This window comes from Rhyacophila brunnea, unplaced genomic scaffold (assembly GCF_057557595.1).
Source record: "Rhyacophila brunnea isolate RB1 unplaced genomic scaffold, BYU_Rbru_1.0 scaffold_9, whole genome shotgun sequence".
NCBI classification, from domain to species: Eukaryota; Metazoa; Arthropoda; class Insecta; order Trichoptera; family Rhyacophilidae; genus Rhyacophila; species Rhyacophila brunnea.
Genome location: NW_028233361.1, coordinates 25058125 through 25074867, shown reverse-complemented (window position 1 = coordinate 25074867; position 16743 = coordinate 25058125). Strand labels below are relative to the sequence as shown.

Below are 16743 nucleotides of genomic sequence, written 5' to 3'. Positions count from 1 at the left end.
AGCTACAACATACGGCCGTAGCCATAAATTTACAAACGATAAATGAAGTAGGGAATAAGATCGTGTTAATACGCGTGTTTGAATATGTACCTAACCGAATTTTTTTTTTTTTTTAAACGGTACATGTTCAAACACGCGCGTTACCATGCAAGACTAAGTCACAGTATAGGCCTTGACTAAGTATATTTTAATAGATTATTTGGAGCTAACCTTAAATTCTCCCGACTATTAAGAAATGCAAATATCCTAAATATAAAATATTGTTGTGACTAGTATTGTGATATAATGTAATTTTTAGAACCTACATCTTGTATTTTATGGCATAATCTTGCAAAAGATCTTGCAAAACCTGCGAAGATGGCGATACATTGCTACATTCATGAGCTTCACAAACACTTTGATGAGGTTAACGTCGACATATTTACAATTTATGCATTTTAAATTCGGTTAGTGTGAATTATACAATTTTTAAATGCAGCAGACAAATTATTGAATGGATCAACGATGGAGAAATATCTATCATATTAATTTAAACATTAATGCGCAATATAGGAGATTCGTATAAAATTAGAATCACTACGACTGTACCAACCATACAAAGCTTGAATTTGCGTAAATCTTGATAGACAATGGCAACACACCCTTTAAGATACTGAAAAAGAAGAACGGAAGGCTGGAAAGAGTAAAGTAGTCTGTTTTCATACGGCGAATATCTACCTCGAGCCATAGTGCTAAAAAAGAGGAAATTGGTGAAAATATAATATAAATTTTAAAAAAAATCTATTTTTAACTGCTCTCTCGTAAAATATATCAAAAATATAACTTACGCCTGGCCTGATCGTTGGCTTGGCAACTCGATATATTATTCTGACATTATTATAATGTTTGTGTTTTAAAATTTTCCGTTCATTGAATTTTTATCTATCGGTTGCCTTTCGTAAGTCGAAATATAAACTGTCAACACGGGCGATACCGGGCGGAGAATTACCTCCGATCTAAGCGTTATATTTTTTCCTGCCGCGTCGTCCTCCTGGTTGCTTTCTCAAAAATTGCCGGAGTATATTTTTAATATAATTTAAAGTCACGGGCACACGCTCGGCTGTATTAATATTTCACCAAGGTTTCAGCTTTTTTATTTTTAATATCGAGCGCGCAAAAAGGAGCCATTTTAATTAGGGAATTAACAGATACTCATTCTCTAAGTCGGGGGAGCTTACTTTTTAATTTTTTAACTGATTTATTTTTTATTACAAAAAGTATTTTACATTTTTTTTATACGTCACGTTGTTTTTTTTTTTCAGCAGACGTCTATTTTATTTGTTATAATATGCAAGTTTACCGAGCATGAATAAGCAATATCTTCTTCTTGGCCTCCTCTAGCATCTGTCTCCATCAAGGTCTATCCAAAGTCGCTTCTTTCAAGTTTACGACACCCAAGGTTTTTAAATGTAACTTGAAACTATTCCTCCACCTTGTGCGAAATTGACAAGGTCGTCATTTGACTTCCGGTTTCCCTAATGTATATTATGGCTGAGCCATAAGGTGTTTCAACTTAATAGACTATATTATGATGTGTGGGTAAAAAGCGTAGAGCTTGTTATTCTATCTCCGTCTTCACTCTGTGTGTCTGAATAATTTTTCTCAATGCTCCATGTACCAGGTTTCCAAATCATACATCACCACTGATCTAATAATTAATGTTTTGTAAAAAATGCAATTCATGTATTGGTTCAATGCATTGAAACGTAGCAAATTCATTAGATTGAAGCCATACCTGTTATTTATTTTGATTCCTAGACTAGTTATTGTTTAGAGGACCGCTGATGGGTATAAAAAATTGTTGATTCTCTCAAAAACTTGTTATCACTGGACGCTTTTAAAAGTTTAACTGCCCTTTTGGATACAGCCATGTGTATTATTTGGGCTCCATATTAACAGTGCTAGCACGCTGGCGTTAAAATTACGTATTGTATAAGTATTGTGTGATTAAAATTTTATTGAAGACGTATTGACGTGTAAAGAGCAGGAATTATGTGCACTGTCGGTTCTCCAACAAAGATTAAAAGTCAATAAACGTATCTACATTAAAACATCTCCGGAAAATGGTACGTATGCAGTTCACCGTGAACTGTTATATCGGAAATAAATGACACGGTTGAGATTGAACTCATTTTTAAATAAAACACGTAATAAAAAGGAAATTCAAAAGAAAACAATCTACCTACATGTTTAAAAGTAAATTTTAGAAGTACAATCATATTGCATCTATTAATATAGCATTTTAAATGATTGAAATGTAGATTAGTTTGTAAGTGCTTGTAAAATACTCCATGAATGACGCGTCGCTTTTTGATCTCAACCTGTTTCCGGTAGAACAGTTCACGGCGAACTGCAAACGTGTAATTAACATGTAACCTATTAAAATCGTTCCACGATACAAACGGTGTCCATCGCTTTGGCGTGTTATAAAAATGATTAAAACCTGTCACTAAACAAATCTTAAGTTAATCGATACATTTTGTTGTATAGAGAGGCACGCCGCTGCGAGTTTCACGTCCACGCGTCTTCAGGAATGGCGCAAACCGTCGGTATGGTTCCGCCGAACGCCGCGAATGCCGCTAACGCTGCGAGTCCAGTCAACAACCTTGGTGCAATCCAGGCCACTACTTCCTCACTACCTTCTGGCACTGACGATGCTGCTAGAGGAAGAAGAGGAAGACTGCTGTCTCCCCGCCATACTCTCCCACCCAACACGACTTGCGAGTGGACGTTTCATGGCAGGCCAGGTGAGTTATCACCACAGAACAGATAATAAATAGAATACCGATAGGCTATATTCAATATACCGCATGGTGAAGCAGGCTTTTGAATGTGTGAGTGTCCTACGAAAATGAAGCACGCATTATGCACTTGCAATAGTGTGCGTAATACACTAACATTCAATGAGCGTAAATGCATAAACCGAGAGCAGTGTTCAGTATTCGACGTAAAACGTATTCTAGACACGTGTGTAAGTTTAACCCGGATTCTTCCTTACTCGAGTCGGTTACCTGCTATCACCTTACCCGTTGTGTATTTCAGTTCCCATTATTTCTGAGTTCCCTGGTTATCACACTTACGTCATATGTCCATCATTGATGTTGAAATTCTTTCTAAGTCCCGAATGTCAAAATTTAAAAACATCACTATCATTGGTTAAAATCATTCATATTTACTTAATTCAATTTCAATGAATATTAAATTTTGATTATCGGTAGTTTTTTTTGAATAAAATGCAAATTTAGAGCATTCTTGTTGTCAAATTTTTTTTCGTTACGTTTTCAAATTTTTTTTCGGGCCAAATATTTAGCCCAGAGCCTCTTTACGGATAATTTCACCGTAATTATTAATAATTAATAATATGTCATCATTATCATCACGTCAACTAGTAAGTATTATGCTAGAAACAGATAACCATTACGTGAGTGCTTAAATGTGCTTAAACCACCATTTGCAGCTCCCTTCCAAACCACTAAAATGAATAAAAGAATACGTGAGATCACGTGAATAAAAAGTGTGATGTTGTTGGTGTGGCGTGATAAGCGTGAGGTTACCTAAGTGTGGTTCTGATATATTTTGGCAGATTTTTCTAACTGCAACTATCTGTTTTCGGCTCAAAATATGCTACAGGATGGGAATATCAGAGTCTGTCTGATAACATTTTAAATACAAAGTTAATAAACATCGCACACTTTTCGCCAATAGCGCGAGCTTACCGTGAGCTCACGTGTACTGTTGCGACGTGATGGTAATGCGTTTCTAGTATTAGTATACCGCTGTATGAATTTGTTTTTTTGGTGTCCAGTTTTGAGTTTTCATTGTGATGAACTTAATTATATATTTCATCGATTGGGCAGGCTCCTGGTATTACTTTTTATATGGTATTTTAATATATGGTATTTATATGGTATTTTAGTATAATTCTTGAACACCACTAAATAATGCCATTTATCTAACAATCATTTATTCTTTGAGTGACGTAGCATGTCAGTCTTAACAATGCAACCGCTCCAATAACGATCAAAATCATTTTTGGCATACACAATCGGATGCAATCGTTACCGTATTTTCTATTTTAAATAATATAATGTATATCTAATACAAATAAAATTCACAGTTAACGTTACTAAATGCAACAATATACGTACTTATTATGCGTATTTTCTTTCTGACAGGCGATCTCGTATGGATATACTTCGTGAGTTACTCCCACCAGCCGCTGGTTCCTCCAATAGAACGCGATCCTGACGTTGGAACAAGTTCCTATACTCCTGGCATTGTAAGAGAACACCAAACTCCCGGCCGCTTCAATGGCAGCTTTGCAAAGTTAGCTGGATCGAGAGACCGGTCGAAGGGAGAGTATGGAAGATCAGGCGACTCTGGTAGAGATAGAGATGGAGACAGAGGTGGAAAGCAGAATAATTCTGTGAGCTGCTCTACCAGGCTGAGGATTTGGGATGGAGGCGGGCCAGATGAATCAAACGTAAGAAAATAATATATTATTATACATTATAGTAGCCATGGCGAACTTTTTTATTTTATCCTTGTGCTAAAAATATTATGTATTTGTAATAACAAGTGGAGTGCTGAATGGAATACTACCCGTATTGGAAAACAAATAGCAACAATAGCCTAATTATTTAGCTTTACTCACACATTTTTCCTCCAAAAACTCCATCCTCACACACAGAAAAAATATGTACGTTATTTTGTGAATGAATTAAAAGTTAAATAATCTTTTAATGACTGTGTTGTGTTATATGTGGAAAGCATTTAAGTAATATAAACACACACTACCACACACTACACACTAGTGATGTTGTCCGCCAGCGTAAATTATATTATAATTAACGTATGTGCATATACAAATGCACTAAAATATTATTAAAAATAATCTAGTATTTTTTATATCTGGATACATGGAAATTTAATAAGGATTTTATACTGTGAATTTTGGATTCAGTCAAACGCCGCACTTATGGACGTCATATTCCCCACATCTGGTTGAATCACGTTATCATATTATAGTCATAGAAATTTACGTATAAAATTGTTCCATTTTCAATAGTTAAGTATCGAAGTGTTTTTCAGATTCTCAATAAAATTATTGATCTTTAAAATAAAATTATCTTAACAATTAATAGAGGGTTATCAAATGAAATTACAAAAAATATATATAGATTTGCTGTTTTGTTTTTTAATAAATGAAAGCGATAATGTTAAACTTGTTTTACTTATACGAAATCAGCATATCGATGTTGGAATACCAAAAGGGATTTTTTGGAAATTAACTAAAGAGCTAAACAAAAACTAATAGGTATATTTTGGGTCTAGGACGATTTGTCACCGGACAACTAGACGCCATGGAATTCGAAAATAAATAGACGTTAGGTACTTATTGGTACATAAAAAAAAAGATTCAATATTATTATTTATACTTCAATGATTATATTATGATTTAATAGTTGGTAAGAATGTAAATATGCAGACGTAAACAGTGATTTAATCGTGCATATGTTTAAGTTCCAACGAAAAAAGAGTTTTTTATTTTATATAAAGCCTTTAGGCATGATAATTCTCAATGCGCGATAAAGAATACATTATGTTAAGAGTAAAATGAATTCAAACTACCAAGTAGTAGATAGAAACTGATTAAAATACCTCGTCTACGCGTGTCTACGACAGTGCGGCGTCCAATTGTCCGGAGGCCAGTCGTCCCATTCCCTATATTTTTACTTACTAAAAATATAGCTTTATCGTGGAATAATTCTTACGGATGTAGTTTTTGGGACATTGCAAAATAAACACTGAATAATGTAGTTTTACCGCATAAATAACTCATTTATGCTAAAAATGTCCCTTACGAATATTTGTAGTAAAGCAATTATATTGTAATTAAGTTAACAGTGAAAACTTATTTCCCATTTGTTTAGTTTGATAAAAAACGATTTCGTTTAAATATGTACCTAGGTAAAATCGGATGTACTACGACGCTACATTTTTGCTAGCACTTTGCGTCACTAAAACCGATGTCTGTTGATAAATACACAACTCTTTTCATTGTAACTAATTTGTGCCGCGAAAACATTTTTTACGGCCATGTTTTTAAAACACGCCCAACAAAATTACTCTATTTAAATCCGTTAACTGCATACATCTTTATATGACAGGCCTGCAGTGGTTGGCTGTCACTCGCTGTTGCACTTGCCAGTTAAATATTTTAGCACATGTCGTACTCAACGGTAAACGTCTGGTACATGAACATTTTGTTTGAAATTTACCTACGGAATAATTTTGTTGAGAGCTAAATTTGAAAGCTTTGATAGTAAGTTATTTGTAACGGAGTAATGAACTCAGAGCACATAACATTATGAATTTAACAGAATTGTACCTAATTTAAACTATGCAGATCCTGATGTTTTCTTTATTTGAAAGCTCGAATTATCAGAAATATTTTATACGTTCTAAGCTTTTTTTGTTATATCAATTTTATGTTGCATATTCTAATGAAGTTAAGAGAAATTGGAATCGTATATTTCATCTTTATAATAAGTTGAATGGACAGTACCTTCATTATATCAGAGATGTCGTTTTTTTTTTTCATTTTTACACATAAATACCTAACTAACATCTCAAGCCTGTATTTATAAAGTCACACACAAATGAATACTATTTAAATAAGACTCCTCAATAATACAATATATTGTCACTATTATAAAAATCATTGGGCATATATGTCATTACATAATAATAATATAATAGTCTTCATTTATCTGTCTGTAACGCTGCGCAACTCAGCACATCTTATATACACACACATTCCCTGTGTCTGCGCATTGAACACAATGAGCACATCGACAAGAATATTAAATTTACAGGTTTACACTATCAACTGGTATTTTATTTGTTTCCAATTCTTCGGTTTTACACAATATTTCCAGAAAAAAAACAGAAATCCTTACATTATTATTATTTCTCCAAAGCGCGACACTTTTTTTAAAATGTTTATTTAGTATTATCGGCCAAATAATGTCATTCTATTTATATTATGTGTGTCCCGTTTCATTCGCCGTACTTGAAAAATATGGATGAAAAAATCGATCAGTTAATCAATTAATTAGACTTTTTCGGTAAATCAAAGGGAAAAAAACTGAAATAACTATAGATAAATAACATGAAAATACGTTACAATATTCCTTCCGTTAGGTGAAAATTCTGGCCGACCACTGCGACGATGAGGGCCCTCGGCTTTGCGACCACACCTCGCTTAGTAATTTGACCAGAGCTACACGTCCGTGTACTCCAGACGAAAGTTACATCAGCACAGGTAAGTTTAATGAACGGCTGCTCACCTTAAATTATTTTGATTTTGTAAACTTTATTCATATATATCTTTGCCCATTCAATTAATTGTAAATTATTCTATTTCAGTTGAAAAGTGTATTCATTTACACATTTCATGCATTTTGATTTTCGTAAAAATGTTTTATGTGATCTTTCTCTGCGTATCATTTTAAAGACAAATAATGTTTTATTGATCTATTTTCTTACTCTAACAGTAATATTATATTTAATATGTACGTAATTTGAAAATACTTTGATTCGCGCATATGTCATCTGACCAATACGACTTGTACGAGCACATGGTGCGAGTTTTGGGGGTGCACACCGATTAATTGTAATATATGTGTCACATGGATTGGAAACTTATCCTAGCGAAATATCAATTCCTGTCAGTTGGTACCAAAGACTTTGTACTATAAAATGAAATATAGAAGTAGTCGTATGCTATGAACTATTTCGCAAAGGCATGGTGCATGGTTAAGTTGGTCAACTCCATAGATATTAATATCATTCAAATTTCCATAACGATCTTGTTATTCAAGGAATGGCGGCAAATTTTTATTTCCATTGTATTTATTTACTCGAGTGCATTTATAAATGGTTTTATTCAAATTTTACATAATTTTTCAACTAAAGAACAATGCCGAAATACCTATGGTATTATTGGCTGATTCTACTTATGATAACGAATTGTCTTTTTATACACCCTATAAATTGGAAAATAAAATATGCCATAGCATTAAAATGACGTTCTCTGCAAATTTACCTGCAATACAAAGTTATTTGTAGCTAATTTAATAGCTCCATATTATCAGAATTCTCGTATGATATAGAATATAGTTCGTTACACTATTTGAAACTCAACTTCGATATAATATGAATCGCCTAGAGTCATAACTCACATTTTGCAATTTTTGTGTTAAATAGTTGGTTATCAAAAGTAACTTAAAACTATGTACCTACAACTTGTTGATAAAGTTCACTGTTGGTGTTATAACTCACATTTTCCAATGAAAAATGTGAGTTCTGTCTCCAAGACTTTTCTAACCAATAAATAATGTAAATCGACTCACTCACTCATTAATATTCAAGGGAGGTCAATACTTTTCTTATAATTACAAAAAACAGTGCTGTGGTGGTTTTTTTGCGATTATCTCAAAACTCGATTTTTGTAATATGTGAGTTATCATTCTACTCAACTCAAATGCATTATTAGTTTTTTTTTTTCTGAAATCGTTATTCATTGAAAAATGTATAAGAGAATATTAATTCAATTGCCAATATAACACGTCTAGGGCCTAAAATGGTGCTTCACCATCACACCGTGGAAGGAACCGCCCTTCACCCTGCAATGTTCAGACTTCGCTACGAGTTCGTCGACACGAGGCTCGGCGGAGAGTCGTGGAGCGGCGGAGGGTTACTGGCTAGCGCGCCAATCACGACCACCGCATATGCACAGCCTCCATGCGCCAGGGTATTCAAGAAGATCAAAGAAGCTGACATCAGCTCGCCAAGGCAAGTCACACTGACTTCTATCAGAACTACTTATTTTTTATATTATTAATAGGTATAATGATAAATTATTTAGGTTGATTTGGTGTGTTTCGTATTTCGTTCACTTTATTACAACATGTATATAAACAATTTCATGTATGGTTAATACAATGTAATATACTAGCCTAATATATATCGTGAATTATCTTTAAGTATATATAGAACCCCTTGTGTTAACTGTCATAGGATATGCCTAGATCAAATAAAAATAAATAAAGTAAAACAGAATAATATATAAAGTACCTAAATTTACATAATGTAATACGTATCAGTTGACAAAGGTTCTTATAAGTGAACTAAATTGGTCCCGATGATAAGTATTGAAATGGTACTTTTGTTTTTTCTTTATTTGACACATTCTTTATTTATTTTTCATTCGTGTTATCAAAATATAAAAATAAGCTATTTGGTTTTACAGGAATCAAACACATAGTTCAATGACACTCAATTGTAAAATATTATAGGTGAATAATCCCTTTGGCTCAGATTATATCAATTTTGCTTTTCATACTGTATTTTTCAATTGATTTATTGATTTATTTCATACTATTTTCGTACAAGGTGGTTGGAGAGTTAACTACAAAAATTCATTTACATGTTCATATTTATGGCGATATTAATTTTTTTTTCGATTACAGTTTTTATGTGAAGCGTGCAGTTAATTATATTCCCTCTATTGTCTTTAATTTTCTTTGCCATAATTAAATGTTTTGTGTTGTGCTTGTTTTGTAGTTTAGTATTACGTGAGGTATTTGGGGGTCAATAATTGCATGATTATGTTGTCTACAAAGAGATCGGATCCGAGATACCATAGCTCCTTTTCCAGTATTGGGAGTCGTTGATGATATAACACACAGTTTGAGATTTATAGCCGTCATATGGACGCAGTCACTGTCCCTCAATTGGACATAGTTATGCAAAAAGTAGCCAGTCCACAAAAAATAAAAAAATGAGATTTGATTCAGATGCGAGAAGGTTTTCTCTACATTCTGTTGAAAATAGCCAAGCCGCAAAAAAATATTCTTGAAATAAAATACTATTTACAATTTGACATTTTACATTTTTACATACATTTTTAACAATCATGTTGTTACTAAAGTGCCATTATCTCAGCTCGATATTATTGTGGACTGGCTATATTCTGCATAACTACGTTCAACTTAGATAGGCTCCGTAATCTGTTAGATAGATAGTATCGGTGTGAGGTTGTGTGATGTTTTATTATGTTCCTGGAAAGAAAGTTTGATATATTCAGGTTGAAAGATGTACTTTTTTTATCAATTTAGGAATGTGTTCTTGTACGGCCGTGGTGGAGCAACCAACATGACGTGCGCGTACCGCATAGAAGCCGGCCCCGGAGAACGAGTCCGGTTGACGATTCGAAACGTTTCGCTTGGGCTAACCGGGACCTGCGCTACGGAAGCCGATCCACATACCGGAAGACCGCGATGTGTTCAACAGCCTCGACCAATTCGCACAGCCAGCTTGCGAGTGTGGGATGCCCCTTGGAAAGATGTTAGGGTGAGTGAAATAATATATTTAGAAAATTCTAATGTTTGGTTATTCAACTGTTAGGTACCTACGTAGTATGGAGATTTAATCTTCTTCTTTCTCGGCACTACATTCCGGGGCGGGATTTGGCCTCCTCTACAATTGTCCTCCACACGCTCCTTTCCCTGGCTGCTCCTCTCCAGTCTCCAGCCCTCCCCATCTTTCTCCAGTCCTCTTCGATACAGTCAGCCCACCTCTTCTTTGGTCTGCCCCTAGACCGTTTCCACTGTGGGATCCACTTGGTCATGATTTTTGGCGTCCTGTGCTCAGGCATTCTCTCAACGTGTCCGCCCACCTTAGTCTTTGGGATCGACAGAATTTCACCACCGTTTCATGTTTTATTAATTCTTCTAACTCATGGCTCATTTTTATCCTGTAACTTCCATTTTCCAATGTGGGCCCGAAAATTCTCCTGAGGATCTTTCTTTCGAATATGGCCAGTTTATGTTCTTCCCTTTGAATAAGGCACCATGTTTCACAGCCATAGGTAGCTACTGGTCGAATAACTGTTTTGTAGATAAGCAGTTTGCTATTCTTGCCTAGAATTTTCGAACTCAGTAGACCCTTACAGGCGTAGAAGCACTTATTAGCAGCTATGAGTCGTATGTTCACCTATTCTGTTGTTTTATTGAGTGTGTTTAGGTTAGAGCCCAGGCACGTGAAGCTCTGAACCTCTTCCCATACCTGCTGCTCCACACAAATATTTCGAGGTGGACCCTGCTCTCGCGTGGATACCATGTATTTTGTTTTGCAAGCGTTTATTTCTAATCTAAGCTTTTCCACTTCCCTTTTCAATGTTGTGGCATGGTCGATCAGTCTTTGTTTGGATCGGCTGGTTATGACTATGTCGTCAATGGAAATTTAATAGAACATTCAATATGATCAACTTAGAGGTCAACCTATATAATTAGGATTGATCATTAATTTGTACCGTGAGCGTATGTAAACATGGTCACTAACTACATCCGCCGGTGGTAACCAAACGGTGTGGATTCCATTACCCTCACTATTTGTTTGAGATGTCTGCACATATTTTGTAGCGTATGTCGATTTTCCCCTACCTTTTCTTTTAACTGAACTTTGTGATGGCTGAGAGGCAAATCTCAGTTTAATTATATATATTATAGGGTTGGGTCATGTAACTAGTACATTAATTTCCTTTCCTACGTGTAATCTAGCTAAATATTATGCTGTTGAATTTACATTTACCTTCGCTTTTCAAATAAGTCTTTAGAGGGAAAACAGTTAAAAAAACTATCTTCCAAACATTGTCGTTATGGGTCCATCAAACATAAAGTTCATTCATAACGAAAGAAAGTTTGACTTGACGATCTGATTTTGTTAAGATTATTAAATTGGATTAACATCAAATATGTTCGCCCAGTCCCTAGGAAAGTATACCCAGTTTCCTATTTTCTACAAGTATAATTCTTACTTGAGATCTTAACCCAAGTCTAATTCTGACGTAGCACCTACATTCTAAAGCTTTTTTGAGTGCAGCTCTTTAAGTGTTCCATAAATCTCACAGCCAGCCGCGCCTCATCGCTTCCACGGAAGACCCGTACACATTACCCAGTGAATTCCCTATGCTAAGACTGTCCATACTTTGATTCTAGTAGGTAATGACCGCCTATTATAACGCCATTATTACAAAATCTTTTAAATATCCCAATTAGGTTCCTCGCGCTTGCATATGTGATAACACTACATCAGCAGACCCTAAGGCGCTCGTAATCTACTCTTCATCAAAAGCTTTGGAAATCCTGTTCACCGTATCTTCATTCTCTATCACTGAAGACTATACTGATATCTACTTTCACGCCAGTTTTGAGCTAGTTTCCTCATCAGACTGCCCCAGAAAACAGAGATTACGAGGTTCAGGAGGGGAAGAAGAAATCGTTCATCCACCAAGGTAAGAAATTGAGCCACGTCTAACTTAAATATTAACTCATTATTCTCTTATAAATATGTTATAATAATTAGTAACATTTCATGTAGCTTATGTTGTTAGATCATGATTTTAGCGATAATAAATAAATTTATTACTAAATAATTTTGTTACACAATTACCAGTTTTCTGAAAGAATCATCAAATACACAGAGCGGTGAAATCCTACCATAGTTGCGCGAAAATTTGCAAAAGCTTCCGAAGAAAGTATAACTAGAGCTTTTTTTAAAACTAAATCTATTAATAATTTAGGTATTCATGTGACGTATTAATAAAACAATAAAGCGTTATGAAATATTAGATTAGTTTAATATTAGAGTAATGGTTATTTTTGTTAAAAATAATAATATATACTTTTATAAACAAAAAATCATTACAAAATAGGTATGTGGTGTTTATAACCACTGCACCAGACATCATATCGTGATCAATGCTTTTGTCAAATACTTACGTGACGGCGAGGTGACACTTCACAACATATTTTAAGGGTTTCTTTAGTTAAAAAGATTGATAATTATTAATAATAAAATATCTTATACTATCTGCTTTATTTCCCATCATTATTCAATTATTAATATTGTAAAAATACATTAAATTAAAAACAAGCTTTCATCATACAAATTTAATTATCAAACGAAAACGCCAAAGAATATAATTAAATAATTAATTTTAAAAAAACAGTAAGTATTAAGATCAGTATCAGAATCATCAGAATGAAATGAACACTATGTAAGGTAGTGGAATTTTTATTCAAAGCGCTAATTTTCCCACCAAATTACACTGCTATTTCGTGATTATGTGACCACCCGTGTACTGAATTTAAAAAATCTGGGTAACAACATGGGAAATCAGCAAAAAAGCTCTTATAAATATATACGTACATGTAATATCAAAGTTACAAATTATATTGTGAGTAAAATATATTTGGCTGTATTAACTTTATGGCGAGATAAACAATTTTGACCGTTTAGACGGCTAACTTATTGTACCAATTATAATACCTCAATACATAAATTTATGATAAAGTTAGTTTAGTTTAGTTAACTTTAGCTGTCGATTGCCGCCATGCGAAGCTATTCTATACACAAGGCGGCTATCGACGGCAGTTTATCATATTTATATATTGAGTCGGTTAATTTTTACAATAAGTTAATCGTATAATCTGTCAAAAAGTGCTATGTGTTAACTCTTAGAGCAAGATAGACAGTTTTGACTGTAGATGGTTAACTTATTGTAATAATTAACCACCTCAATACATGAATATGATAAAATGATAATATGTATCACTTTAGCCATCGATAGCCGCTTTGTGTATAGAATAGACCCAGTGAACTGGTTGAAAACATATATATTAAACGAATATTGATTAAAATAAATCTTGTCCACACAGAATATATTTATACTAACATTAGCATATATTTGCATTTAAAAATCTGTTAATAATGTTTTGAATTGACATGAAATTTTATTACTTCTCGGCCAAAGTTAATATATAAAACATTTGTTAATATTATACAACCTACAGTTAGAAAATAATACATAAATATTTCATTTAGTTTTTTGAAATAGCACCGTTTCTAATTTACGTAAGAATTTTTATTTTCACTGAATAACAAATTATTTAAATACACACCACTCTCATTGCAAAAGCACTCTAACATAATAAAACGGAAAAAAGTAAAAAAAAAATCTCGCGACAGCTGCTTTAAACATGGCTGAGAGTAAAATTAATGATCAGGGGAAAAGCTGAAGGCTCTTGCGCCGGCATGCCATGGGTGGTGGAGGCCAGGGACAATCGGAGCCTCTTCCTGCTGACATGGGGGGCGCTATTACCCTTGGCACCTTCGCAGGATGACCCAGCCAGATGTACTACCAAGAACAGACTGCTTATTTACACTGGACGACCACCGAGGTACCTACTTTTATTTAAATTATATTGTTGTACGTAATGTAACACACTTTAGAATAATATAATTTCTTTTTTTTTTTCAAATATTAAATATGATTTAGTATTTTTTTAGTTTTGTTTAAAATTAATTAAAGTAGGTACCTATTTGATTTCCAATTAATAAGTACTCATATTATTATGACCAACATTTTAGACAGTTTTTGGTTTGTTATTTAATACAAATAAAATATATTATTATTATGTTACGATATTAGATAGGTACTTTAAATATCATGTTTACCACATAACTTATTAATAATTATTAAATTGTCACAGCATTATCAAATCTAGCTTAATATTATCTATAGTATAGTCATGGATCAATCAACATAACTAAAACATAATTGTGTCGCTAGATTTCAAAATCAGCCAAGTCCACCTTTAGGTATTTTTTACTTTTTTGTGAATTCCTGAAGAACTACTGCTTTCTAACATTTCTGCATTATCGAAATGTGGAACTTATTAATTTTAAATATTCTATACTCGAAATAATATAAACTTTCACCCTTGTGACTGTGTACTTGAGAGAACAAAAAGCTGTTTTTCTCCTATTCATTTATTATGGACTTGGCTGATTTTGAAATCTAGTGACACAATTTTAGAAATCCAATATACATAATAGGATTAATAGAATACGGCTGTACCTATTTTAGTTATAATCAGAGCCATTCAGTTTAATATAAGAAAATATACTGAAATATTTTAAGGGTTTGAAGTCAAAAATCTTTACAATATTTAATTGTTAAGTAAAAAGAAAAAAAACTCGTTATTTCGACTTTGATATATTGTTTACCCAGCGCTCGAAACGAACAATTTTAAAAACCGGAGCGCTTAATATTTTTTCGAAAATATTAACATATATAGTTATTTAGTTATGTATATATATATATATATATATATTGTATAAAAATGAGTGTATTAGATTTTTTCAAAATTATTTTTCCACGAGACAAAGCGATAATGTTGGGGATTTCATGAATCGGAACGGCGTCCGGTGTGCTCCGGTCCATTTCGAGCACTGTGTTTACCATTCAAATATTTTTACATAATGTTAAACTGAATTTTATTATAAAAAATTAAAATAGAAATGTTCCCCACTGAAGACGAATATTATATTCAATTCTAATAGATACGTTTATTCCTAGACTCATCAAAGTGATTTGCCCATCGGAACCGAATACCAGACAATTCGCTGTACAAATTTTCTCCGAGGACTGGTTCACCCAGGCTTCTAACCTACCGGCCGCTCCATCAGTTTACCTGTCGCCACCCAAGCCCCCATCATTCCTGGTCGAATTTATATATCGGGAGCCAGGAGTTGCCGCATTCACCTGGCTAGAAATTCAAAAATCTAGATCGAGCTTACTTCAACAGCTGCAAGTAAATTTAGACACAGTGGAAAAGGTTGACTTTGGAAATGATTCTTTCGGAGCTTTTAATTCGGACTGCACGTATAAATGTCCAGAACTGAACGCTTGTATTAGTTCGTCCCTGTGGTGTGATGGAAGATACAATTGTCCATCAGGGTACGACGAAAATGAAATGCACTGCGGGGTTGGAAGGAGATTCTTCAAGCAGTTCCCAGGCGGCGTTTATACTGCTTTGGGGTGTACTGCTGCAGTGTTGGCAGCTTGCATTCTTTTTACCATATTTGCGCTGATCGCAAGGATCAGGAGAAGCAGAAGAAGGAGGCTCGGAAAGAAAAAGCTCCTGTCTACGCCTGACGGGAGACGGTTGACTGAGGAATTGCTTCTAGATCCCGGCAGCACAACGACCACAGTCAGTTCCTGACACAAGGACAGGTCTGTGGAGTATATACACGTGGATAGAGAGACCACTGTATAAACTGGCGAGGTTTTAAAGCAACATATAATTACCGAGACGTTTTAAGATTTAAATTAAGTTCATAATATTTTTTTTTATATTTCGAAATATCCAAATTAAAAAAATTAAATTTTTTAAATTCATAAAAATAAAATTGTATGTATGGTGAAATATTTGATTGTCAGATATTGAAAATAAAATGGACTATATAATCAATTTTGAAACTAAGACATGAATACCAGTACGTTCTTAAACTTTTTCAACTTGCAAGTGTCATACATTAATATTTTATTAAGTAGTATACTGTGATACATAATGATTTGGATTCATTTAATGTAACCAAGTTTTCTTCTTTCTACTCCTGATTACAATATTTTTATGATTAATTTCGTTATATTCATAATAATTTAATTTAAATTATTGCAGACTAGAATTTTCAAAATAAAAATTTTGTGTTATTACAGAATGAAGCCCAATTTAAGTTAAAGACTCGGTAGGTAAGTATGTTGCATTTAAAATAATACCTCACCAGGTT

General features: G+C 33.8%; 1 protein-coding gene across 1 annotated transcript in view; it reads left to right on the top strand.

Annotated features, from left to right (window-relative positions):
- The window catches only part of LOC147063427 (uncharacterized), a 100899-nt gene extending 84643 nt beyond the window's left edge, over positions 1 to 16256 (top strand). The window contains exons 9-17 of the mRNA XM_085959411.1: positions 2530 to 2584; positions 2660 to 2786; positions 4215 to 4522; positions 7246 to 7366; positions 8679 to 8898; positions 10224 to 10458; positions 12165 to 12400; positions 14175 to 14348; positions 15530 to 16256. Coding sequence (XP_085815537.1) covers positions 2530 to 2584; positions 2660 to 2786; positions 4215 to 4522; positions 7246 to 7366; positions 8679 to 8898; positions 10224 to 10458; positions 12165 to 12400; positions 14175 to 14348; positions 15530 to 16175 — 2122 coding nt within the window. The 3' untranslated portion in view covers positions 16176 to 16256. The remainder of the gene's footprint in view (positions 1 to 2529; positions 2585 to 2659; positions 2787 to 4214; positions 4523 to 7245; positions 7367 to 8678; positions 8899 to 10223; positions 10459 to 12164; positions 12401 to 14174; positions 14349 to 15529) is intronic.
- The last annotated feature ends 487 nt before the right edge of the window (positions 16257 to 16743 follow it).